Here is a 24596-nt window from a genome sequence, read left to right on the forward strand (position 1 = left end):
CACACAGCCATACCCGCAGTCTCTGCAGAAACTAGTTTTACCGGCGAATTCCGTAAGAGAAAGAAAATGGCGGCCAAATCCGACGAAGAAAAAGAAGAGATGCTTGACCGGCTCCTCACCCGCCTCGCTCTCTCCGACGACTCCAAACTCCAAGCTCTACTCTCCCAGCTCCTCCCCTATACCATCTCCTCCCTCTCTTCTCCCTCCTCCGCCGTCCGCAACAAGGTCACCTCTCTCTCTCTCTCTCTTAGGATTTCAGTGCAATTTCAGAGCTAAAATTGTGTAGATTGTAGTCTCGTTTTGAATTTTAACAGTTGTGGAGTTGAAATTGAATTGAAATTTGGGGGATTTCTAATAGGTTATGGAAATACTGAGCCATGTGAACAAGCGAGTGAAGCATCAACCGGAGATTGGTCTGCCGTTGTCTGAACTGTGGACTATATACTCCGGAGCTCATTCTGCTCCAATGGTCAGGAATTTCTGCATTCTCTACATCGAAATGGCGATGGATCGTGCCGATATAAAGGTCTTTCTTCTTACTCCTTTATGCTTAAGACAGTTGTTTTATTCATTAGTTAGTTTCGGACAGAATCGAATGATGTATTGTGCTTGTGTTGTAGGAGAAAGAAAATTTGTCACCTGTGCTTCTGGTGGGCATTTCCAAGCTTCCTAATCAGCACCAAGAAATTATACTCAGACTTGTTGTAAAGGTATCGGAGAGTTTTATATGTTTTTTTTTTTTCAGTTTCTTCTATAACTTATAGCATCAATATGTATATTTGCTTTTATCTCTGTACTGTCATTTTAGAGAGTTATACTGTCATAGTTTTGGATTAAGAAGAAACAACACTGTATAGAGTATATATATGGCCATTTTTTTGTCCAAAGTCTTAAGAGTTGTGAATGCTATTTTCTATGTTGGCTAAATCATAATAAAGGCACATTTCATGGCGGTATATGACGTCCAATCGTGTCTTAGAGAAGTCAGGAGACCAGGCTCTGGCAAACTTTCTCCAGAAACCAAAGGTTCCTCCTTTGGTATGCTTGTAATGTTCTTCAAGGGAGGAGACCACGCTGTTGTTTCTCTCCGTCCTGGTGTATTCTATGCAACGCTCAAGGGTGAAGTCTGATTATATTTTTGTACACTGTGAAGTGCCTACTTTTTTTTATGTAAAGGAGGCAGGCAAAATTGATTTGTAAAGGGAAAGTGAAAAAAAAAGGCTAAAATTCTTTGGGGATGCGAGATGGAAGATCTGTGGGAGTCTCAAGTTCTGGGGCCTCTTTTTGGGGCCTGTATCTATACTATCCTCTATTATTCTAAATAAGCAAGCTGTTGTGGTCCAGGATTTCCAGACTTCGTGTTTTCATGACCCCCCGAGATATGTAGTTTAATGGTCTTGCTATCTTCCTTAGTGTTTTCTGTGGACTTACCTGTACACTCATTTGTATTACGATTTGCTTTCTTCATAAAAAAATTTATTTTGTTAAAACAAAAAAGATGGTAAACCAGCCAAGTTGGAAACAATATCTTCCTATGTGAATGAAATCTTACATTTAGTGTTGAGATGGGTGGGTTTTCTTTATTATGAATATTTGTAACTGTGTTCTCACTTGGTTTCAGGTCATTGGTGAATGTCACCCAAATGGAATAGATGCAGAAGTTGCTGCAAAGTATGGATCGATAAACGATTCTCAAGACATGAACATTTTTATTGAATTTTGCCTTCATACAATCTTATATCAGCACTCATCTCAAAGGTCTAGTGGAGCTGTATAAATCTCAGAGCAGTTCCTCTATAAAGATAATTTTTTTTAACATCAAACTGAAAATTGTTCATGCCTCTTGAAAACAGAGAATGCCCACCAGGACTATCAATTACTGAAGCCAACCGGGTAACAGCTAAAAAATCACTGAACAGTGATATGCTTCTGACAAGAAAGGTAGGTTTAGTACAAGCTGAAAACCTTTTTCAGTGAGGATAGTTATTATTAGGGTTAAATACTTGTGACACCCTATACTTTAGGTGTAAAAACAGTTTTGCCCTTCTACTTTCAAATTTAATCTGTATATCTTTTAACTTTTAATTTTTAACAGTTTTGTCCATTCCGTTAGTTGACCGTTAAAAAATTCTGTTAAGCCGTTAAAATGTCTAGAATACCCCAAATTCAAATCATATTTTTTTTCTTTTTTTCTTATGCCTTTTTTATTTTCTCTTTTGGTCTTCCTTTTTGTTTTTCTTGTTTTTAATTTTCATTCATCATATGTGCTATCAAATGTATATAATTGTAATCAACACAAATTATCAAATTAATTGTAAACATCTTATAATCAATTGGATAATGCCTAAAATGACATGTGAGTGCCAGTACTCAAATCCAGTTATAAACTTCCTTTATATTATGATGCTTTACAAACATATTTTGATTAATTTCTATAATGCTAAGACAAAAAAGACTTCTACTATCATATCCATACTTTGATGCAAAAATAGTTTCAAATTATTTATTTCCAACTTGATGTTAAGCAATTGTCATTAATTCTCCTCTCGTTTATAATTAATTTGATAATTTGTGTTGATTACAATTATATATATTGGATAGCACATATGATGAATTAAATTTAAAACCAAGAAAAACCAAAAGAGAAAATAAAAAAGGCATGAGAAAAGAAAGAAAAAAATCTTATTTGAATTGGGGGTATTCTAGGCATTTTAACGGCTTAACGGAATTTTTTGACGGTCAACTAACGGAATTGACTAAGCTGTTAAAAAAAGAAGGACAAAACTGTTAAAAAATAAGAGTTAAAAGATATACAAGTTTAATTTGAAAGTAAAAGGACAAAACTGTTAAAAAATAAGAGTTAAAAGATATATAGATTAAATTTGAAAATAGAAGGACAAAACTGTTTTTACACCTAAAATTTAGGGTGTCACAAGTATTTAATCCTTATTATTATCTAGACATTATTTGGTTTATCTAATGCGACAGTTACAAGACAAGGAATGCAATATGATTTTTATTGTTTGGTAGAGAGAGAAATGAAGAAAGAAAATATAGGGGAAGTGTTTTTATGATGCACTAGTACGGGACACGGATAGGGGTATGGCATGACACAGGGATGCGTTTTTTCCTAAAAAAAAAAAACGCTACACGGATATATTTTGGATACGTTTTGTAAAATAATATATAATACATATATGATAAATTCCAGAATTTAATTAAAATAATAGCACTTAGAACACATAAAATCCCATCAATTTTACAATAAACTAAGTCCATGAATTAAAATTCGTAATAAGTTCAAGCAAAATAGAAGATAATACTTTCTAAACATGATAATTTTAATGTTACAATGACTATTTTACCCAAAAACGTATCCAAAACCGCACCCAAGGCGTATCCGCTGGGTCAACTATGTATTACATGGTCAAGATAATTTTTTTTTGTCAAGGATACGTGTTTGCAGCGTATCCGAGCCGTACCTGCATCTAACTCGGGTACGATACAAACATACCCTTTTTTTGCCGTATCCATGCTATATAGCCTTTTTCCTTATCTGGATGAGAGTTAGGAGAGAGATATGGTTAAATGGTTTTCTATTACCGTTCTTAGATGTATAATTCTTAAATGCTCATGTTGTCAAAAACCTTTAAGCATCATAAACTTTTTTGTTTCTTTCCATTCCCTAAATTGGGTGGTTTAAGGATTTTTGTGGGTCAAAGAAAAAACTACACTATACCTCTGTTTTAGTCTCCTCATTCAAAAAGAGATCATCTACGTGTTCCAGTCTCAAAAAGATTGGGAAGTGTTGTGTTCTCTATAGGGATCTGTTCAGCTGTTGAGTAATATTTTCCAGGACTTTGGGGAAAGCCAAGAAAGCTACGGAGAGCTTGCTGTTGGCATTTTTGTGTAATTATTCAGTTTTTTTTTTGACAACAGTAGTTATTCAGTTTCTTGTTTCGAATGGATCGATTGGAACTGAAAATCTTGAGTGGAAGGTTTTTACTGTCAAGTGCGCTTACTGGTTTATGCTTAGGAGAATTGTTTCTCTTGTTATTCCAGCTGCTACTCTATCACTTATTATGTTCTTTTGCATAGCCCTTGTCTATGGACTGATTATCTGCCCTTTGACCCTCTATTTTAATTTAACAGTTGAAATTTTTTAGCATCATTAGCCCTTGTATATTATTCATGGTGCGTGTTAATCTTATTTTATTTGTAAACATATATTGGGTAATAGCACATTTTGGTAACTTTGTTTTCTGTTAGCAGTTAGGGATCTTGAATGTTATTGAGGCCATGGAACTGGCCCCTGAGCTCGTTTATCCTTTGTACCTGACTGCCTCTATAGATTGGTATATACGAATCTTCCCATTACATGTAATCTTGATATTATTTTAATTAGTTCCCTTCATATCTTTATTGGCCGTTAATATTTGTATATGTATTTTTTTTTAATGATGGATTGAATCTAGTCAAGAGCCTATCGTGAAGAGAGGGGAGGAGCTTGTAAAGAAGAAAGCTGCTGGTGCTAATTTAGATGATTCAGTCCTGATAAACAGACTTTTCTTGTTATTTAATGGTAAGGGGTATGAAGTTTGTTTATTTCCATATATGATTTTGCATTTTAATATTTACTTCTAATTATATCATTAAGCAAGAACTACTCGGATTCATCCGCTACAAGAATGTATGAAAGAAGTATGGCATTTGCTCCAACATCTTATCTTGTCTTCAAAGGCCATGTATCTATACTCTGTAGTTTTATTTTATCAGTCAAATTAGATCATTCATTTTTCCTTTTTGTTTTTGATATACAGGGCCTAAAACGTATATTTATTTTCATGGAATATATATTTATATTTAAATTGCTGTATCTAACAAATTTATATGCCAATTAAATGCAGGTACTGCTACATCTCAAAATGTTGGTCCCGAATCAAGAGTCACTCCATCAAGTCCTGCTTTGAAAGCAAGACTAATGTCTATATTCTGCCGGTCCATTACAGCAGCTAACAGTTTCCCTTCAACTTTGCAGTGCATTTTTGGCTGCATATATGGTATGCGAATTCTCTTCTCAGGGTAAAAAACAAATTGAATTCCCACATTTTTGATCAAATTCTCATTTGCAACCGAAAGCTGGTAACGAGTGTTTCAGTGGGATTTTAATTCATTTCTTGGGTTTTCTGAGTGTAAGTAGGTGAACACTTGTCGCTTGCATATCTGGATGGTTTTGCTCATGTTTTGTTTAGAAATCACAACAATGTTGTTAAATTTGAAACAATCTGTAGCAAAGGATCCAAAATTGCATGAAGTGTCTGAAAATCACCAATGGAAATTATTCAGACTTTCTAGCAGCTAGATGCTATCTGTATACTCCAAGCTGCGAAGCTGAGGAAGTTTTTTTTTCTTGTTTTCTTAATTTCTGTAAACATATTACATTAATGAATTTCAATTTATTAAATGAATAAACCAAGTCTCTTTTAGGTCGTCATCTATCCAAGAAAATATAACGAAACAAAATATAACACATAGGAAAATAATTCCTCTGATGCTAGTCGAGTGATCTTGACTGCATTTGAAAATAAATATCTCTGCAGCCAACTTCCTCTTGAATGAATGTCAAGATAATGTCAACTTCCAACTTTGACCCATCTTGTATCTCTTTTTTCTGGATATACTTTTGTTGACTGTTATTATATGCGTTTTGTATGTTATCTATGTGTTGCAATGTTATATTACTGATCACCCTTTTTGTTTTATTGATTTTGAAACCTAATAGGAAGTGATACCACATCAAGGTTGAAGCAGTTGGGAATGGAATTCACTGTTTGGGTATTTAAACATGTAAGGACCTCATAATTTGATAATTATCCGTTTTCTTTTTCCTTTTAATTTCCTGTCAAATCCCTTTTTGAGGAGGTATGCTGAAGAAAGCGTCACTTGGTTACAGTTTGACATGTTAGCTTTATGGTTGTCAGTAATAAGCTATTGGTTTCAAAATGAAAAATGAAAAAATGTAAAAGAAAACCAATATATGTATTCCTTTGAATTTTGGACTTGAGTTTTGTTCCCACCATTTTCAGTACAATTATTGAAAAAGGTGACAGTACAAAGTCTGATTTCGGCTTATAATATAAATCTCGTGTAGTAAGTTAGTTTTGGGTACAGTATAGACAGTTGTGAAGGTCCTTGGTTAGATGCGAACTAAAATAAAAACATGTCAATTTTTCTTTAGTTCTTATCGTATGATTCTTGTCACACATTTCATGTATTAACCTTTGTTGAATTTTCTTCTTTTTTTTGTTATGTTGTTCTCATTGATTTTAACTCTTAAGTTATTTATATATTCTTCAGGAATTTTTTTTCTAGTCCTCTAACATTTGTTTCTTTTAATTTGTATGAATGCAGTCCATAATCGATCAACTTAAACTTATGGGCCCTGTCATACTGAGTGGAATTGTGAAGTCACTTGACATTGCTTCAAGTTCAGAATCAGGTTAGTCTGTAAACCTGCAAGTTTTGTTTATTTGTATCTCTTACAATTATATTAAAATGGTCGGATTCCACTCTGATATGGTGTACCATATCTACGCAGATGCTACTCATAGGGGCTCCAGAACTTTCGCTTATCAAGCTATAGGATTGCTTGCACAGCGGATGCCTCAGCTTTTCAGGTTAAATTCCTATGCCTTCTTTCTTGTGGTTAGAAATTTTTGTATCAATTACTATTAGTCAATATCTAGTAACAATGGGTGTTCAAATTAAAGTCTGTTCTATGTAGAACTTATTGGAAATTTTTTTGGAATTTTGAATTTTGAGTTTTCTTTTTCAGAGATTCAACTGACATGGCTGTGCGTCTCTTTGATGCATTGAAGGTAGAGACCCAACATTTTCGCCTTAGTATTCAAGAAGCAACAAATTCTCTTGCCACTGCTTACAAGGTATACTAGTTTCTATCTTTCTGGTTGAAATTGTTTTCATATAATTGTTCAATATTAATAGTTATTGATTATTTTTTTATTGTTTTCGAAATTATTTTCTTTCAATGACTGGAAAAAGTTCAGCATGGACAGTAATTGACCTGAGTATTTACAACTCATCTATGACTACAAACTGAGCTAAACATCAAATCGTTATTTGGTATCAGGAAACAGCAGTTCAGTTTAATGAAATTTGGTTATGTTTAAATAAAAGGAAAGATAAAATATTAAGCTTAGAAATCTACTGACCTTGCAATAAAAAAAGAGAGCAGGAAATACTATTAGTCAATATCTAGTAACAATGGGTGTTCAAATTAAAGTCTGTTCTATGTAGAACTTATTGGAAATTTTTTTGGAATTTTGAATTTTGAGTTTTCTTTTTCAGAGATTCAACTGACATGGCTGTGCGTCTCTTTGATGCATTGAAGGTAGAGACCCAACATTTTCGCCTTAGTATTCAAGAAGCAACAAATTCTCTTGCCACTGCTTACAAGGTATACTAGTTTCTATCTTTCTGGTTGAAATTGTTTTCATATAATTGTTCAATATTAATAGTTATTGATTATTTTTTTATTGTTTTCGAAATTATTTTCTTTCAATGACTGGAAAAAGTTCAGCATGGACAGTAATTGACCTGAGTATTTACAACTCATCTATGACTACAAACTGAGCTAAACATCAAATCGTTATTTGGTATCAGGAAACAGCAGTTCAGTTTAATGAAATTTGGTTATGTTTAAATAAAAGGAAAGATAAAATATTAAGCTTAGAAATCTACTGACCTTGCAATAAAAAAAGAGAGCAGGAAAGACTAAAGAAAAAAGAATCAATTTTTTTTAACTTTATTCTCTGTTGGGTTTGTAGCTAAACCTTTCTTATTGTAAAAGTTGATGGACTCTTGTAGAGTGTGTGTTAGTCAGAGAAACAGAACAAGCACAGCAAACCAAGAGAAACAACCACAAAGAGAAGAACACAGATTGAAGGTGGTTCAGCAAATAGCTTTGCCTACATCCACCGGACAGAAACACACTTCCACTATATTAATAATGGGTACACAAGAAAGACTAAGAAAAACAAGGACTCTTCTCTTCCTATCGTCCTCCTCTCTGCCCTCTCTCACCCTCTAAACGAGAATGTCATACACTTTGCTCTTTGTCTCTGTGATGCCTAAACCTAGAGCATAACCCCTCCTTATATAGCCATAAGGACAAACATGTTTCCTCACCAAATAGGAATCTTATTCCTAATAGTGGTAGGCTGCAAAGCCTCCTCCTACAGGTAAACCATCATCAATAAGGATTCCCTATCCTTACTGGAACACCACGCTCTAAGAAACCATCTTAGGAACACATGGGCTGGAAACCCAACAGAGTGTAGGTATCTTCATGGATGGTTATGCGTCCAATATAAATCTGACACTTAGAATTTACATATATGAATTCTATATTTGTATTAATTATTAGATGATTTTGTTTTTCAATTTGCTTTAAACAACTACTGCAATGCATAGTTATTTTTGTTTTCCCAGAAATAATGCACAACCAATTAACACTAATCAGTGATACTGATAACTATCAAACCTACAGGGAGCACCCTCAACAGTGCTAAAGGATCTGGAGACTCTTTTACTCAAGTATACTCGGGAGGTATCTTACTGACATGTTGGTGGAATTGATCTCTTTCTGAATTCTGTGATTTAAAAATATATTCTTTATGGGTTTTTTGTAATACTTTTACTAATGGAGCTCTAATTATTTTTGCTCACCAGGAACAAAGTGAAGTAAGATTCTGCGCTATAAGATGGGCAACTTCTCTATATGAGTTGCAACATTGTCCAAGTCGGTATATCTGTATGCTTGGGGCTGCTGATACTAAATTGGATATAAGGTAATATAATCTTCTCTTTCTTTAGCTTTTACATTATCAATTTGTAGTACTTAATATTGAAGCCAAACCTCTATCTTCTTTTTCTCTGCTGAATCATCTTCTCCTAATTCTACTGGAGCCAAGCCAAAAGCAGTAGGCATGACAAAAACTCCATAAGCTGTGACCACTTTGGAGTGGCTTTGCCCTTGCTTAGGTTGCATGGACTTGGGATATAACTTTCTTGAAGGGTTTGGTTTTCTAGTCATCTATACTTTTACCATACGAGTCCTGAGTTTGTTCACATTGTTTTCATAGTATTCACCAAATTATCAAAGTTTTAAAACACCATGCAGAACCCAACTCATAAGGAGGCCATTGGATAGGGTCACGTTTATAATATAATAGTAAACCTATTAAATATTAAATATGAACAGAGATAAAGCAGTGTGAGGACTGATTTCCACAATAAATCCAACCTAACCTACCGGGCTTAAGCTCCGTTGTTTCGTCCCACTCCACATTTTATTCCTCATCCCATTGCCAAATTCTTGCAATTCAAGTGGATGTAAGCGAGTAATTGATAACTGGATCCAGGATGTTTATTTGTTTGATTTTGTTGGATGCAGAGTGTTTTATAAAATGGAAGGGTAACTGCAGTCTTTGAAATTGTGTTCAATCTCAGCATCCTATTAGTGTTGGTGCTGCACTGTTGGACTAGTCTAACCTGTCTTGGCTAAGATGATATTCTATTTATTAGTTATAAGTTTAGATCCCTTCTGTTTTTGGGTCATGTGCCCTAATTCAACAAAAACAGAAATTTAGTACATGAAATCCAACAGTGGATCCTCAAACTACAGAAGTCATCATCCGACTGATGAAAATGTCCCAGTCCTAATTTTTGCTGGTTGGTTTTTTAGTCTGTTATTCTTTTTTTCCTTGCTTCTTCTTTGGGTTCTTATCCTCCTTGTTTGTATCTTGTTTCAGTTTGATTGTGTCTTTGCTTCTATAAAAGAAAAGGAAAATTATACATGTGCATGCATAAGTTTACACATTAATATGAACCTTTTATTATCATTACCTATTTACATCCTCTTTATTGCATTTTTCTTTGTAATATCCTTGTAAATATATATTTTTGGGAACCTAATGTATTAATTTTTATGTAGGGAGATTGCATTTGAAGGCCTTTTTCCTGTTAAAGATGACGGGTCAAATATGAGTAAGATACAAGAGCTACATTACCCCAAACTGGGAGACATGCTAGATTATATCCTTTCCCAGCAGCCAAACTTGTCAGAATCAGCTGAGGCCAGGGAACAGAAGCTTCAATTTCCCTCAAAAACGTATCTAGTTACTATTGAATTCTTGTTGAAGTGCTTTGAGTCAGAATTGGAGAAAAATAATTCAATTAAAGGGTCATCTCAGTTTCACTCATCTGTAGAAGCAATGTGCTTACTTCTGGAACATGCTATGGCATATGAAGGTTCTGTTGAGTTGCATGCCAAGGCTTCCAATGCATTGATTGCAATTGGATCTCATGTACCGGAGGTCATAACTCATGACTGCATTTATGTTATGTCTTTTTTCCCTTAAATGTTCATGTGGGCATCTGACAAATCATAGTTCATTACAGCTGGTGGCTTCACGTTATGCAAAAACAGTTCCATGGCTAAAACAATTATTGAGTCATATAGACTTAGATACCCGTGAAGCTGCAGCACGTTTACTTGGGATTGCTTCCTCCGTTCTTCCTATAGATGCTTTGTGTGCTCTGATTTCTGAAATAATTGCATCAGTAAGGGGAATACATAAGTTAAGGTTAGTTGCCTTATCTTTTCCCAAAAATAAAATGTTTAAACGCTTGTGATTAGGAAAATTCTCTTCTAGTTTTACATTTTTCTTTTATTGTGACATTACATCTCATTTTATGATTTGATATAATATTACCAGGTTTGAGATTCAACATGGAGCATTATGTGCATTAGGTTACGTAACTGCAGATTGTATGTCTAGAAAACCAGCTGTAAGTCGCACAAACGCTGTTCCCTCATTCTATATTTTAGATGTTCCGGTGATACTCAAGCTTTCCTTTGTAATATCTATATGAGGCCTGCTGACCTAAGGACAAATTTTGAGAGACAAGTGAATCTAACGGATGAAAAAAATAAAAGTTTCGAGATGTTATCATTTATGCTCTTAGATTTAGTATATGTGGTTTAGATGCACTTGCCCAGTTGCCCCCCATAGCCCCTTAAAACTGCCCCTTCACTCCCTTGGGTGGGCAGAGTTTTTTTTAAAAAATTGCATATGCTAATTAACAAAGCAAGGAAGGTCGTGCAACTCATTGGTTTCTTTTCATAGAAAGTAGTCTTGAATACACAAAAGAAAAAAAAATCTCAAACATAAAGTAGTTCAGAAAGCTTTTTTTTTCTTAAGTAGTTCAGAAATAATTTTGTTTGTTTTTCTGTTTTAAGAAAATATTTTGGCCTTGCAAGCCCCTGTTCATGGCCTTAAATGTACTTCATTAAAATTTTTATTAGTTTCTTTTGTTTTATTTAGTTATTTTGCTAAGTAGTTATGCCATACTCATCCTTCGTTTCAGATGGTCAGTCATCAGGCCAATCTAGTGGTTGGTTCTCTCTGCAAGGAATGTGTGTGCTGGCAGAGTTTAGAATAGTCAAGTAGGCTGGCTGGCCCATAGATTCTTGCATCATTTTGGATTATGTATAGAATTATAATTCCCTTGGTAATTTGTATGCCAGCTATGTTACTCTCAATTTCAGTTCTTTTGGTTTTATCTGCTGCTTTCTGAATAATTTTTTTTGTCTCAGTTACTGCTCTTTTATCTTCCCTTTTATCTTTTTCTTTTTTTTGCAAAAAAAAAAAAATACAGCATTTGATTAAAACAAAAAGCAAAGTACAAGTCTATTTTGTAACTTAAAGGACCTTTTCTTTTCTTTTCTTTTCTATAACAATAAAAGTCTTCAGTTTCCTTATGTTCAAATTTGAACTTGTTACCTGTCCTGTTTTATGGAATTATGTCTGACTATGTCTATATTTCCACAGATCCCAGAGGCATTATTTCAAGCTGCACTTAAGTTACTTGTCGATGTTGTTAATTCTGAGACTGCAACACTAGCATCAGTAGCAGTCCAAGCATTGGGTCATATTGGACTGATTGTTGCATTGCCTTCTCTTATTATTGAGTCTAAGTCAGGTATCCCATTCATTTTTCTCATAATATCTATTATTTTTACCATTAATTTCAGATATTCATTACTCAGAATTGAGCTGCAGTTGAGGTTCTGGTGCTTTTACAAGAAAGATTGAGAAAGCTACTTAAGGGTGATGATTCCAAAGCAATTCAGAAGATTATTATATCAATGGGCCACATCTGTGTCAAGGAGACATCATCCGTGTGTCTTAATATTGCCCTGGAGTTAATATTCATTCTCTCCCGATCTAAGGTTTGTATAAACTAATCCTTATATTCTTGCAAGCTAATATTCGTTTAATTAGGCTCTCCATCAGTGGAAAACGCGATTGTGAGTGCCAACTCAATCAGTCAAGAAAATATTTGGTCCCTATTTTCCTAAGCCCACTTGGATGACAAGATAAAAATCAAGTGCTTTTAAATAGATCATTAAAGGTTGTTAGATTGGTTCTGGTTAAGGAGTTTTTGAAATTTAATGATGGTACGAGGTTATGTTGTTGGTAGGTTAACTATTAATGAAGATAAATGAAAATTGTTACGTGAAGTTAAGTATTTCAGTGTGGCTGTATGTTAAGCATCTGGAGTTTTTAAACATGAGAAGGTAGATGCCCATTTAGAAAACATGTAAATTGTTGTCTTATCCATGCTTGTTAATTTGTTATTTACAAGCCGAAAATTGTGTACATGGAAATTTCCAAGTATTCAAAGGTGTCCACCATCATTCCAAAAGCTCATGAAATAGTCTCATAGTGGATGGAAATTAACAAAGGCTGGTAAATTGAAATTTAGGTGGAAATGCCAAGTTGCAACCACATGTGAAAGTAAAATCTCTAATCCTTGCAACTGTTGATTATCACAGGTTGAAGATATACTCTTTGCTGCTGGCGAGGCACTATCATTTTTGTGGGGTGGTGTTCCGGTGACTGCTGATTTGATTCTCAAAACTAATTATTCCCTCTCCATGGCTTCTAAGTTTCTCATGGGAGATCCGAATTTATCTCTCTCAATACATAGCTCTATAGAAGTTAATGAAGCTAATAAAGATCGTGATGCCATGGTTCAAGAAGCAATTACTAAAAAGCTTTTTGACGATCTACTATACAGTACAAGAAAGGAAGATCGCTGTGCTGGAACTGTATGGCTATTATCAATTACCATGTATTGTGGCCATCAACAAGCTATTCAGAAAATGCTTCCCGAAATTCAGGTCTTGTTTTTATTTGGAGAATTTCAGTGATCATTTAGCCATTCATATCTATTTGATTCACATTCTCACTGGATTCAATTTAAATAGCTACCTTCCCATACATCACAATACTTAAAAAAATGAAAGTGCATTAATTTTACATTTCAGGGTACTTTGCAAAAATGCTACCCAAAGACAAAAATATTTTAAGTTGACTAGAACATAAGATCTTAAAATACCAAAGGAAAAATGCTATTTGAGTTGATAAATGAAAATGTGATGTTTGGTAGTGTAGTCTCCTTGCTTTTAAGTCATTGAGTTAAACATCTTTATTCTATTGTATTTGATCTTACCTATTCCTCATATATCAAATGTATCACTATGACGCTCATCTTTATTAAAATAATTAATTTCCTCATTCTATGGAAAATTAATAATTGTTATGATATTTATGGACATAAATTTCTAGTCTAATTCATTTTTTAAGACTGTCATATATATCTACTCTGAAGCGATGGTTACGGCTAGGAAATTTATGCATACCAGTCATTTCTGATGAATATTTATTTTGACATATGATGGATGTTGTGACTTAAAATATGTGATTATAAGTTTTTGTGTGCATGCAGGAGGCCTTTTCACACCTTCTGGGGGAACAAAATGAACTCACGCAGGAGCTGGCCTCACAAGGGATGAGCGTTGTGTATGAAATTGGTGATGCATCAATGAAAGGAAACTTGGTAAATGCACTTGTAAATACTCTGACAGGTTCCCAGAAGAAAAAAAGAGCTATAAAGGTTAGTATATATTCTCTAATCTCTCTCTGTCAGTCTTGAATACCTTGTATTTTTTAGGCATTCATATTTTTGTTATTTAGCTTGCTGAAGACTCTGAAGTGTTTCAAGAGGGGGTTATTGGTGAAGGTCTTAGTGGAGGGAAACTCAGTACATACAAGGAGCTGTGCAATGTAGCGAATGAAATGGGGCAACCAGATCTGATATATAAGTTTATGGATCTGGCTAATTATCAAACTTCTCTGAATTCAAAGAGGGGTGCTGCCTTTGGTTTTTCAAAGATAGCAAAGCAAGCAGGAGATGCTCTGAAGCCACACCTGCGGTCCTTAATTCCAAGGCTTGTTCGTTATCAGTATGATCCTGACAAAAATGTGCAGGTATGTGATAAGCTGGTATTCTCCCTAAAGTAAGAAAACTTTGGATTTTTTATTCTTATCACTGCCGATTCTATAACTTGTACATCATTTGTTGTATCTGTTTCTCATTATCCAATGATTATAATGTCTCTCTCCTATATTCATGTTACCTTCTATCATGAGTTGTCACAAAATGAAAGTATTCATCTTTGTATTAACTTTTCTTCATACTTGTATAGGATGCTATGTCACACATATGGAAGTCACTGGTGGAAGATTCAAAGAAAACCATTGATGAACACTTGGACCTCATTATTGATGACTTGCTAATACAATGTGGATCTAGGCTCTGGCGCACACGAGAGGCATCCTGTCTTGCCCTTGCAGATATCATCCAGGGCCGCAAGTTTGATCAGGTATAAATATATATATATACAGGCCGCTTCAGGTATAAATATATATATATATACAGGCCGCTTCAGGCGATGGCAAGATGCAACGGCGCGGCGGACCAGCACAGCCGCACTCCCCACCTCCCAGCGATCCCATCTGTGCCGGTCGGAGCTCCATCGGCGACCCGTGGCCGCCGGAATCTGCAAAACTCAAGTTTCTGGGCAGATTCCGGCGGTTCGCGATTCCGGCCGCCACGGGTCGCTGATGGAGCTCCGACCGGCACAGATGGGATTGCCGGGAAGTGGGGAGTGCGGCTGTGCTGGTCCGCCCCACCGTTGCGGCCTGCCGTCGCCGGAATCGGTGAATCCGTACCTTACGTAAGGTACGGACGTCCGCACCTGAAAATTCTCCTATATATATATCATATTACTAGTGCAAATTGATGTAGGTGGAGTTAGGTGTAAACACTAGGAATATTTTTTATGTGATATAAATTACATGTTTAAGAATTAAAATTCAGATAACTCAGAGTGTGCAATCCTGACTTTATGGCACCATTATTTCATTAGTGTGATCTCGTGTGAAGTCCTGCTCGTGCAACTTTGGTCAAGGAATTAAAATAGATGTCCAAATGGAGGTTGAAATGACAAACGTCTTTGTTGCTGTAGTCTAATTCATCAATGTATGTAAGGTTACACCATGTTGTAAATTTTTATTTTGCCTTTAACCATAAGATTAAACTTTGAACTCTGAATATATATACATAAGAAAAAGAATCTTGAAACTTCGTGGGACCCTATTAAAATTTGTTAGGTTGTAGGTGTGGGTGTGTGCTCCGACTTCGCAAACATGGCCTATGTCTGTTCTACTCAAGTATTAATTTTCCCCATATTTTGAGTTTTGACCCCTGTTATAGCTATGTAGGTGGTAGTCTTCACATTCCTGTACTGATCAAGTTTAATATGGTTTTCTTTGGCTCTAATTCATTTCTATATTGTGGGAATAAAGGTTGGGAAGCATTTAAAGAAGTTATGGTCAGCGGCATTCCGTGTCATGGATGATATTAAAGAGACTGTTCGAAACTCTGGTGACAAGTTACGCCGTACTTTAACTTCATTGACAGTGAGGCTTTCTGATGTCACCCTAACTGATGTATCAGATGCAAGCCAAACAATGGGTCTTGTTCTACCTCTTTTGCTTTCAGAAGGCATACTAAGTAAAGTTGATAGTATACGAAAGGCATCTATAGAGGTTGTTATGAAGCTTGCAAAGGTTAGAATTGTTCGTCTGCTTTATAGAAAAATAATTTTGTCTGTTTTCTATCAATGGCATTTCCTTTTTTACTCTCTTTATTTTTTTTAGTGACTACGGTTTATGATACTGAACAACTAGCAACCCAGATAAATCTTTTCCTATAGAAAAAAAAGAAGACGCTATCAGAGGAAGTCTTACAGAATACTCCCTCAAGGAAGAAAGCAAGTACCAGAAAATATACAGAACGAATAGACTACCCCCTATAGTGGATGTTATAGTAGAACCTATGAAACAACGAGTGTTAGATAGTCAGACTTCCACATGATGTACATGATAGATCCAAAAGCTAGACCTCACAAGCGAAATCAAGTATATATAAATACATTATGGAGTTGTCTTATAGGAGAATGCCACATGGAACCTCAGTAGAATATAATGCCTTCCATTTTACCAGTAACGTCTAACTGGCTGAACACTCCATGACATGATAAAACTTGTAATGTCATTACATTTTGTGTTAACTCTACAGTTGGCTCCTTCACCAAGGGTTGTCTTACTAATTCCATTTGAGGGAACATTAACTCTTTTCTAAATCCTAATTCTCTTTTCCTTTTCAACTCTTGTGGCATGTCTAACATGTAATTCGTAGTCATTATAAGCACAGTTGACCACAGCACAATGGCCAATCTTTTTCTTGTTCGTCTTAGGATTCAATTGTTATTGATGACCATTTTTTTATATTTTGCATTGTTATAGGGGGCTGGCATTGCAATTCGCCCACATTTATCTGATTTAGTTTGTTGCATGCTGGAAAGTTTATCGAGTCTTGAGGACCAAGGGCTTAATTATGTTGAGGTAAGCCAGAATTTATTTGTAAAATTTGTTTAGAAATTAGCACATTCTGTCTACTTATAGATTTTCAAAATTTCCTTTCCAACTTCCAGTTGCATGCAGCAAATGCTGGGATACAAACAGAAAAGCTCGAAAGTTTGAGAATTTCGATTGCAAAAGGCTCTCCTATGTGGGAAACTCTTGATCTCTGCATAAAAGTTGTGGATGCAGGATCATTAGATCAATTGGTTCCCCGTCTTGGTCAATTGGTTCGATCTGGTGTGGGTCTCAATACAAGGTATTTAATTTTGTAACTTAAACTTAGCACACATAAATATCAGATGTCAATGGATCTTTTCTTTCTTTTCTCCTACTAATTAAAAACATGCTTTTATTAGAGGAATTAAAAATCCTTTACATTTCTACATTATAAACACTTTGAACTGTTGGAGTTTGAAGTATCATTTATGCACTTGTCGTCAGTGCCACTAAATTCCCAAAAAATTGTGCTTTTTCCAGTCATGGCTCTGTATAAGGGAACAGTTACACTGGATTGAGTTTAAGATGATTGTGATATACCATGTCTGCAAAATAGGCCTGCATCAAGTTCTTGATCTCCTGTTCACTATGTTTTTTAATATATATCGAGCCCCAAGTAGTTTGTGTTGGATGATACAATTATCTTTACCTTTCTCCTTTCCTTAGGATCATGTGACTGCCTGGTATGGAACACTTATAGCCCTCTGGTTTAAGGATATATAACTGTTCTATTGCTGTGAGAGATAAGCCCACATTAGCCCAAGTACGGATGCGACCTGTTATCTAGCTTTTAGATATGCTATGTAATCCAAAGTTGGCTTGACAATATCCAACATTGCCAGACAAGATGAAGGCCTAAGTACGCATGACAGCATCCAACATCTTTTTTTTTACTCACGTACCCATGATGTCATTCATAATGCTGTCAATCATAAGCTGTCTCCCGTACTCACGATACCTGCCACCTACCGCCTCTACCGCCTTGATTCACACACACACACACACACACATACACACACACCAAATATTGACACAATTCTAGTGAAGTGGATGTGAAGAAAGGAATTTAACTCCCCCATGTCCCTGCCCTCACCTTCAATGGATATCTCTGTAAAAGATTTCAAGTTCGGTCATTTTTTTTCCTCTCCATTCAAACCAAGCCACCTTGAGCTATCCGAGTCTTTGTTTTTTTTTTGTATGTGTTGTTTTTATCTATACGTATCATGGTAATTCACTGTACATAATGTTACTTTTAGTTGTAAACTTTTTCATGATGAGCATAAAACCTCTGGACAAAAATCTTTGTCATTGGTGTAACATTATTATATTTCTTAGAAGTGTTACTCCCCGAACTACTAAGCATTTTTTAGCTGTAGCGACTTGTTTGTATTATTTATTATTGCACTGCCTCTGATCGGTTGGCCTCTTCTTAGTTCCCGATGTTAAAGAGTGCCCATCATAATTCAGTTAATATAGGCATTTGTTAGTACTTTGCACTGGTTCTCAAAAGCTAATCTTTTTTTAAATGTGCCCCACCATTGCTATGACTCATGAGAGGTAACTACAGGCTGAGAGCTGAGGTTACATTGTTCTCTTTGATATCCTGTATTCCCTAGAATTTAAGGATTTTTTTGTGTGTTTTTGGCTCATTGATACAATTTGGAACTGTAGGATTCAGTAGGCAAATCTGAGTTTAGAATAGAAAGAGGACAGTGCTGCAGCTTTTCTATAATCTCTAAGAAAGTTGGTCTTTTAGGGTTCTATTAGGATTTGTATAATAGACTTGGTGTATTAGGTTTAGGAGTCCTAAACCATGTTGTATCAGCAACCCCTATTGATATAAATAGGAGCTGCAGGGGGTTTTCTAAGGTTAAGGCAGGGAGCACAGAAAACCAGGAGATAAGGGTGATAGAGAGATCTAGCAAGGGGCAGGGAGTAGCATAGGGATTTCAATAAGTTCTTGTAATCAAGTTGTTGTTCTCCATATCTCAGGAGAGATCTCACAGAGGACGTAGGCATTGCCGAACCTCTATAAATTGCTGTGTGTGCGGTGTTTCTGTTTTCAAGTTCATCTGTTAGCTTTGCTTATATCGTAAAGTACCTAGTAAAAGATCCAGGGGTGTCTACACAACACATTTTCGGGTCTTGTTCAAAAGAAATGCTACTACTGACATGAGGAATACTCTAATGACTTATCTCATTTATGGTGCAGGGTTGGTGTTGCCAGCTTTATAACCTTACTAGTTCAAGAAGTTGGTGTTGAAATCAAGCCATATACAAGCAAGCTACTGAGGCTGTTGTTTCCAGTTGTGAAGGATGAAAAAAGTGCTGCATCTAAACGAGCCTTTGCTGATGCATGTGCAGTACTTCTAAAACATACAGTAGCCTCTCAGGCTGAAAAGTTGATCGATGACACTGCAGCTTTACATAGTGGTGACCGAAATGCTCAAGTTGCATGTGCGGTATTATTGAAAAGCTATTCATCCAAGGCTGCAGACATTGTGGATGGATATCTTGCAGCTATACTTCCAGTAATTTTTATTTCAAGGTGCGGACAGTATTGGTTCCTTTTATTACTGTTATAAGTCCAGAAGGAATAATTCCTCATTTTGTTAATCTCCTGAGTAGACATGACATCTGAGCTATTACTCAAACATACTGTTAAAATTATTTCATTTTTATATTTGTTTTCTCGGACACTACACATGCCGACTCTTGTCCATAGAAACTTATTTTTGAAAATCATGAAATTTGGAATGTTACAAGAATTGATATCAAATGGCTAGTTGAAATTTAATGGTAATCTCCTCCATGGCATTTGCATTATTTCGTTGTGTTTCTAAGTAGCCAACTTGGTATACCTGTATGAATGAGATTCTGGTAGTTTTCATTGAAACATAAAATTGTTGTTCATATAATATTGATTTGCCTTATAATCTAGTATGTTTGTGTGCAGATTTGACGATGACAAGTATGTTTCTGGCTTGTTTGAAGGGTTATGGGAAGAGCATACAAGTAGTGAACGTGTAGCCCTTCAGTTATACTTGGCAGAAATTGTTTCTCTTATTTGTGAGAGCATTGCAACATCGTCTTGGGCAAGTAAAAAAAAGGTATCTGTAATTGCTTTGTATCTACCCTGCCATCACTTTCTCTGTTGGAATTGCAATTTGGTTAATTTCATAATTTGAATATTGATAAATAATCCCATTTTCAACACGCAGTCAGCCCAGGCAATTTCCAAGCTCAGTGAAGTTTTGGGTGAATCCTTGGCATCTTACTATAATGTCCTTCTCCAATCTCTTATGAAAGAGATTCCTGGTCGGTTATGGGAGGTAAAGAACAGATGCATCTTATTTGAATAAGCCAGATGTTTTACTGACTGATCCCTTATTTGTGATACAGAGATTACTTCCCAATTTCCAGCCATAGCTAAATATTTTCCTTGAAATGATAGTTGTTTTCACTGTCTGGGCAGGGAAAGGAAACTCTTTTATATTCAATTGCTTCACTTTCTGTGTCTTGCCATAAAGCAATTTTAACAGATGATTGTCACACTCTGAATGATGTTTTGAGAGTGGTATCTTCAGCATGCACAAAAAAGACAAAAAAATATCGTGAAGCTGCTCTATCTTGTCTTGAACAGGTAAGACTCCATTTTGGATCGACGGCAAATTAAAAACCTTTGTGATGTTGGCCTCGCTTCTAATGCATGAAGAAGTTTAGATAATGTATTATTATAACAGTCGTGGAAGAAGCTATCAGCTTCATCTAGTATGAGATCGTTGGGATGTGATGCATGCTAGGGTTTTAACTTTTAATTGAGATATTTTGCAATGGTTTTTCTAATGCCTGCCTTGGGTAAACAACTAAACATTCATGTTTTGATTTACTGTACCTGAAATTTGAAGACTATATTCGCTTTAGTTATAAGATTATTTCAATGCGTTAAAAGCTAAGGAGGGCAGCAAGGCATAGAGGCGTAGCAGCCCATTGTTAATGATAAACTCAAACCTTAAGTTTTTGGGGCTTATACTACCACTCCATGCCAGGTAAGAATAATGGAAGAAATATTATTCCCTAAAATCCTTAGAAGTAGAAGCCTGTAACAGTGCCCTAAAATCCCAAAACCCAAAAGGATTCTGGCCCTTTTCCATTTAGCTAAAGCTGAAGGGTTTTGTTTTTGCAAGCCACTCCTCTCTAACGGAGTAAACCAGTCCTCTTTTGCCTCCATAAATAACTTTTTCCAGAAGAAATTAGCCACTTCACAGTGGCAAAGACATTATCAACACTTACTCCTTCAGCTTTGCACAACATTTGGGTCTTCTTTGAAGAACATTAAATGTATTTGTCCTCAGTGTGCCACAAGCCTTCCCAAAATCTTTATGTTACTCCTTGTAAATTGCTTTTTGTTTCAATGAACAGTATGTTTTTAAGAGTTGAGTACCCCTGTGTTCGGAGCTCCAATAGTGTGCAAAGTATTGTAGCTCTCCACCCATTGACAATCATTTGGTTAAACAAGATGTGGTATTGGTTGAATTTTTACAGAACTTGAATGTCTAAAGAATTCGGAATCAGATCTATTTTCCTCTGTGATTGATTTAGTTAACCAGAGTATTCTCTCTGATGATATTTTAATCTTGGTCTTCACAATTTTCCTGTCAAAATAGTTATTGTACTTCTTTCGTACTTTCCATCTGCAATTTACTGTGCAGTCCAAAGAATTATCGTTTAGCTGTATGCCTGCGTTTATATTCTTTCTTTTGACTCATTGATGAGCCTTAGGGTAACATATTAGGTTTCTTCTTCCCATACAATAAGCAAAGTTATTTTTATTTTTAATGGATGAGCAAAGTTCTTAACGTGCCTGTTAACATAGTTTTCCTTGTATCTGTTTTCAGGTTGTAAAGGCCTTTGGTAATAAAGAGTTCTTCAACGAGGCATTTCCGTTGTTATATGATATGTGTAATGCTTCCACTCTCAGTGTTTCTGGGAAAGCAACTTTGGCTGGAAATGGTGCTAAAGCAGGTTGGTGAAAATAGTTCTCATCTTATGCAGAGATAACCACAAAATTCACTTTGATTTCTGATTCATTTTATAAAAAGAAAACTTTTATCTGCCTGGTACCATACACGGGAAAAGTTTAGTATGCGGAAAATTCGTCAATGATTGTTCCCCATATAATTTTGGCGATTCTCCAAGAGAACATAAGCACCACCATGCTTCTGCATGTTTTAAAGTCAACATTATTCTATGGAACACTAGTAAATTGTCCCTTGTAGTCATGCTATATATACTGCAGTTCTTTGAAACTTATGTCTTTATATGAGCATATCTTTCTGTGCAGAAGAGGAACACATTGAGCAGGTTCCTGTTCCACACGAGAAAATCTTGGACTGCGTGACCGCTTGCATTCATGTGGCTAATATAACAGACATTCTTGAACAGCAGAAGAACTTGATGCATGTGTTGACCACTGCTCTTTCACCTGGATTTTCATGGACAGGTACCCTCTTGTGGTGTGGCCCTCTTTTTTGTTTTGTTATAATTATCCTTACAAGACTAAGTCTTTTGCACTTGATTTTTGTGGCAGTCAAAGTATCTGCCTTTTCTATGATAAAGGAACTTGGTTCAAGTGTCGACAAGGTTATGGCAGACTCCAAACAAAGTAATGCTGATGCCAACATTATTTTGTTTGTTCAGGAGGTACGCAAGATCTTTCCTTTATATATTTTTATGAGAGTGAAATTTCCACTACCCTTTTTACAAACTACACTCCTATGCCGTGGAAATTCCCAATTTACCCTCATCTTTTATTATCTTCCTCATTCTTTTGTCTTATCCCTTTGTGTTTCTGACCTGCGTCCCCTATGAGTTCCACCTATTTGCATATATCACAATTAATGGGTATCATATTGGTGAGATTAAAGGAAGAGTGTAATCGACTTGGAAGTTGGAACCATCAAATTTCAATCTAGTAGTGTTCAGGGAGGAAATCATTTTGATCGCAAAGAAACCCAGAAGGCCAGAACTATTCTTCTAAAGGAGAAAACCCAGAACTATACTACTAGAAATAAATTCAGTCAACTACACCTCAGTTTTCCATGGAGATTATGATCCCCAAATTTTTTTCAAAGGAATGCTTTGGATTGGTGTCAACATATTCCGAAAAAATCAAAGCTTGGGTGTATATCAGAATTTCTACGCAATCAAACTTGAGTGTTTTAGTGTGTAAGAACAGAGATTGCCTCCCTCAAGCTTCTTAAATAAAAGATCGAGCTTCTTGTATTATGGACTCTTGCTTTGTTTGGTGGGTTGCTGGACTACTACCCCTCAAATGAAGAACTTTTCATTTTCAAAAAGCAGCCCCTTTGTTCATTATATATCAGCTTATTGTTTATTGAAAGGAATGAAGGAGGTTGAGTACGAAGGGAATGTAGAGAACTGGATGGAAGGGAGTCAGAGACTCAAAACTCAAAAGTGATTAGTCATGACTCATAAGGGGTATTTATGGAAATAAAACTATTAGGGGAGTGCAAATTCACTCCCCATATTTTAATGCAATATGTACATCTTATTTATTTATATATCTATTTCTTTTCTGCTTCTGTTCAGTTGTTTCACTCAGTGGCACCTCTAGTTGTCGAATGCATAAGCACCATAAAAGTTGGGCAGGTTAGTGACCTTTTTCCTCTTGTTACAATGTGCACATTACTTTTGGTATCCTGTTGTCCGTTATTTGGATCGTGCTCTATTGCCCCTTGATTACTGTAGTTTGAGCCTCTTATTTTTCTTTCTTAGTTTTTCTCTTCTTTTATCGGAATGGAAGATACAAAAAATGATCTAAATCTGAGAACCCTGCTAGCATCTTCGACATTCTTTTTTCTTTTTCTTTTTTTCTAAAAATTTTGTGAAATGCGTGCATTTTTTCATCTAAAAACTGTAAATTTGTTTGGAAAACCTTATCAAGTACCAACCACCCTCTTACATTTGCATTTGTTTCCACCTTTCTCTTGCTACTTTGGATCTTCTCAATGATTCTTTTTTAATCTTTGTAATTGTTCTATACTTTCTTGTTAATGAACATTGATTTAGCAGCTACTAATTACCTAAGTTTTAGATGATTTCTGAAACTCTTTTGCCTTTGATAAGACAGTAGTTTTGACTGGACAAGATACTACTCGGCTTTTGTTACCTATTTATGTATATTGCATTTTCTTTCCTCATATATAGGTACATTTAACTGCTTCAGAGTGCCTAATAGTCATCTTCAAGCTTTATGGAGACCTTGGATCCATCAACTCTACTAATCTACAGTTTGAGGGTACTCTTTTACATCTGTACGAAGTGGAGAAAAATGGTGAAGCAAAGTCCGTGTTGAAAAAGTGTTTAAATACCCTTGAAAACATAAAACTAGAAATCCGGGATAACTGAATTGCATAAAATGTTGGTCCGAACTCCGAACCAATTAGTGATAGCGTAAAAATTCATAGATCTAAATCACATGTATGAATGGTTTTACATCTGCCACTACAGAGATGCGTTAACTGCCGAGGTACATACTCTCGTACATATGAATTTATTTCATATGATACACCAATACCCGAAGCTTTCATTCATACATTTTACCATACTTCGTTTGCAATTCCCTTTATCATCTCCATTTCGGGTATTGAAAATCAT

General features: G+C 35.6%; 1 protein-coding gene across 4 annotated transcripts; it reads left to right on the plus strand.

The window, feature by feature from the left end:
• Window positions 1-24546, plus strand: LOC126785958 (uncharacterized). Of its 4 annotated transcripts, none has more exons than XM_050511644.1 (35): window positions 1-225; window positions 359-526; window positions 621-710; window positions 1622-1758; window positions 1854-1941; window positions 4273-4355; window positions 4476-4582; window positions 4908-5060; window positions 5783-5847; window positions 6412-6499; window positions 6599-6677; window positions 6836-6944; window positions 8570-8629; window positions 8752-8870; window positions 10016-10397; window positions 10483-10667; window positions 10800-10872; window positions 11916-12066; window positions 12147-12316; window positions 12923-13270; window positions 13879-14046; window positions 14127-14420; window positions 14639-14815; window positions 15801-16064; window positions 16803-16901; window positions 16991-17175; window positions 19129-19464; window positions 19873-20026; window positions 20138-20248; window positions 20392-20559; window positions 21815-21941; window positions 22261-22419; window positions 22507-22619; window positions 23529-23588; window positions 24147-24546. In XM_050511644.1, exons 1-35 carry the CDS (start codon window positions 67-69, stop codon window positions 24345-24347), a joined length of 5430 nt encoding a protein of 1809 aa, XP_050367601.1. In that variant the 5' UTR covers window positions 1-66; the 3' UTR covers window positions 24348-24546. The 4 variants fall into 4 exon arrangements, 3 of the variants coding, with proteins under 3 accessions (XP_050367601.1, XP_050367603.1, XP_050367602.1); XM_050511646.1 differs by having other exon boundaries at window positions 22264-22419; XM_050511645.1 differs by lacking the exon at window positions 6836-6944 and adding an exon at window positions 7369-7477.
• Window positions 24547-24596: the final 50 nt, after the last annotated feature.

The sequence above is a fragment of the Argentina anserina genome, chromosome 3 (assembly GCF_933775445.1).
Source record: "Argentina anserina chromosome 3, drPotAnse1.1, whole genome shotgun sequence".
NCBI classification, from domain to species: Eukaryota; Viridiplantae; Streptophyta; class Magnoliopsida; order Rosales; family Rosaceae; genus Argentina; species Argentina anserina.

Bases quoted from the DNA above. Each gene is read 5' to 3' on its own strand.
- LOC126785958 (XM_050511644.1), top strand. From the start codon at position 67: ATGGCGGCCAAATCCGACGAAGAAAAAGAAGAGATGCTTGACCGGCTC. The intron at 5,848-6,411 runs GTAAGGACCTCA...GTATGAATGCAG, and splicing joins CTGTTTGGGTATTTAAACAT to TCCATAATCGATCAACTTAA. The intron at 8,630-8,751 runs GTATCTTACTGA...TTTGCTCACCAG, and splicing joins TACTCAAGTATACTCGGGAG to GAACAAAGTGAAGTAAGATT.